Source organism: Amphimedon queenslandica, unplaced genomic scaffold (genome assembly GCF_000090795.2).
Source record: "Amphimedon queenslandica unplaced genomic scaffold, v1.1 AMPQUscaffold_13290, whole genome shotgun sequence".
Classification (NCBI taxonomy): domain Eukaryota; kingdom Metazoa; phylum Porifera; class Demospongiae; order Haplosclerida; family Niphatidae; genus Amphimedon; species Amphimedon queenslandica.
The window spans coordinates 125,585-127,898 of record NW_003546474.1 but is presented as its reverse complement, the minus strand read 5'-3'; the positions used below and the strand labels follow the sequence as shown (position 1 = coordinate 127,898).

At 37.9% G+C, this 2,314-nt stretch overlaps 1 protein-coding gene and 1 long non-coding RNA gene across 2 annotated transcripts; both read right to left on the bottom strand.

Moving 5' to 3' along the window:
• Positions 1–211, bottom strand: LOC109583653 (uncharacterized). Its single transcript, XR_002185632.1, has 2 exons — positions 88–211; positions 1–37 (listed from the first exon to the last, which is right to left on the bottom strand). It is a non-coding gene; the product is annotated as an uncharacterized LOC109583653 (long non-coding RNA).
• A 712-nt stretch (positions 212–923) lies between these two features.
• On the bottom strand, positions 924–2,152 carry LOC105313508 (extracellular protease-like). Its single transcript, XM_011406998.2, has 2 exons — positions 2,047–2,152; positions 924–1,996 (listed from the first exon to the last, which is right to left on the bottom strand). Exons 1-2 carry the CDS (start codon positions 2,100–2,102, stop codon positions 997–999), a joined length of 1,056 nt encoding a protein of 351 aa, XP_011405300.2. The 5' UTR covers positions 2,103–2,152; the 3' UTR covers positions 924–996.
• Between the last annotated feature and the right edge of the window lie 162 nt (positions 2,153–2,314).

The following is a 2,314-nucleotide window of genomic DNA, read 5'->3' as shown; positions in this document are numbered from 1 at the left end:
ACAAGCCATGTCAAGAGAGACTGGCCAGCCATTAGCACTGCATGTACAAGAGAAAAGTAACATTGATTTGATAGTGTAGTAACATACCTGAGAGCACAGGTGAGGTAAGTAACCAGACAGAAGAGTGAGAGTAGAGTCTTCATGATTCCTTTCCTTGATAGAGAGTATTCCTTCCTCTTGTGAGATGATTTCTTGTTTTAGTGAGAAGTGATTGACTGCTGCTGGTCACCTCCTTATATACTATTAGGTACCTCATCAATATTCATTAGCAATTAAACAAAAACTGACCAATCAGAGGCTATCTGCATGACATCATTATAATGAACAAAAGCTTTTTGTATAGACCTACTCAGAATTTCAACAGTTGAAGTGACTACCAAGTTACTACGCTGTGATTGTTGTCTAGTTTTCCAGTGAAATGAGTACAACTAGTAATTCACTTCTTATAGACAATCAATGCATACAAATTTTGGAAAAATCAATACATTGCATAGTTGATTTTAGTTGTTTTTGGTTCTATTCTCTCACTGAAACAATATAATACGTTACTGAGAATTATTCATAGTAGTCAATAATCTTCAGTCAATAACCTCCATGTATTGAAAAAATTATTGCACCAACTCCATTTAAAAGCTTCCCTCAATGAAAAAGATTTTATGTCATAAAAGTTTTGTTATTTAGAAGCACAAAGTAATAGTACTGTAACACACCATGCAGGCTTTGTCTCATGCATACATGTTGATGTTTCTTCATGTTATTTTCATTAAATCTTTGATTGATTGCTTTTGGAACACTCCCACCTTTTCCCTTGACATTGAAAATTCATCGAATTTTATTATTAATTAAAGTATTACTGAAGCCAAGAATGATATTAATTAATCAAAAATGTTGTAGTACATGTAAGCAAAAAGAGGCCTAAAGCAGCAAAAATAAACTGTGCATGTCCTATAGTGTTGCATGAGTCCTAAAGTTCTTGGCTTTTAGCTGATGAGCTCCTTATCGACCCTCACAATAGAAGTAGGTATAGGAATCAGCATTTCTCAAGGCATTATCAGGATTACTTTTAGCCAGGCTCTTACAATTACTGGGACCATAAGCAACATCATCACGGGCAGCCAGAGCATGAGCCCACTCATGGACCAATGTACCTTCTTTAGTGTAGGCGGTACCCCTGCAGGCTGTTGGATCATCATAGTACAAGTTGCAAAGATAAGTAACTGTTTGAGAATATGATTTATACGTGTATGCTATCCAGTTGGATTTGCACAGTGGACCATTGTTGTAATATGTGAGAGATTTGCTTCCTATCCCAGTCCTCATCTTACTGTATGTATCTGCTGCAATTGCAGCTCTTGCTGCAGTGTATGCTCCAAACCATGTCACATAGCGAGTGTTGTTACCAACTGCACCTTTAGCTTTATCAAGTCCTGCACAGAGCCTCTTATGAGCATCCAGTGTAGCAGAGTTGTTCCTATCACCGTTAGAGAAACTAGCAGCAGTGCAGGATTCAATGTAGACAGTGTAATCGATTTCTACTTTTTGCTCCTTTGGCCTTGAGAGAAGAGAAGTGTCTTCCAAATGAATGTGAACAGATTCACGTACAAACGATTCCCTGAGCTTACCAGTAGACATTGCACTCATCTCATTCACTGACAGATACTGTAAAGGTCTACTGTATTGTACAGTGTAGAGACCATCAGTATCAATGCTAAAGGCATCAGTGATTTGGACTGAGGCAGAAATACTCTCACCTGCCTTCAAGAGAACAAACTCATCCTTTGTAGGAGGGAGACTATACATGATGATTCCTTCATATTGTAATGGATGACCATCAAGAGAGACAGAGACAAATTGAGATCTGAGTCCTTCAAGAGGAGTGTTACGTTTGAGTAGATAAAGATCCTCATTTGCATTGTTGGTAAACTCAAAAGAGCAAGCAACTGCAGAAAGAGCTTTATTACAAGCCATGTCAAGAGAGACTGGCCAGCCATTAGCACTGCATGTACAAGAGAAAAGTAACATTGATTTGATAGTGTAGTAACATACCTGAGAGCACAGGTGAGGTAAGTAACCAGACAGAAGAGTGAGAGTAGAGTCTTCATGATTCCTTTCCTTGATAGAGAGTATTCCTTCCTCTTGTGAGATGATTTCTTGTTTTAGTGAGAAGTGATTGACTGCTGCTGGTCACCTCCTTATATACTATTAGGTACCTCATCAATATTCATTAGCAATTAAACAAAAACTGACCAATCAGAGGCTATCTGCATGACATCATTATAATGAACAAAAGCTTTTTGTATAGACCTACTCAGAA

Bases quoted from the DNA above. Each gene is read 5' to 3' on its own strand.
- LOC105313508 (XM_011406998.2), bottom strand. From the start codon at position 2,102: ATGAAGACTCTACTCTCACTCTTCTGTCTGGTTACTTACCTCACCTGT. The intron at 1,997-2,046 runs GTATGTTACTAC...TTGTACATGCAG, and splicing joins TACCTCACCTGTGCTCTCAG to TGCTAATGGCTGGCCAGTCT.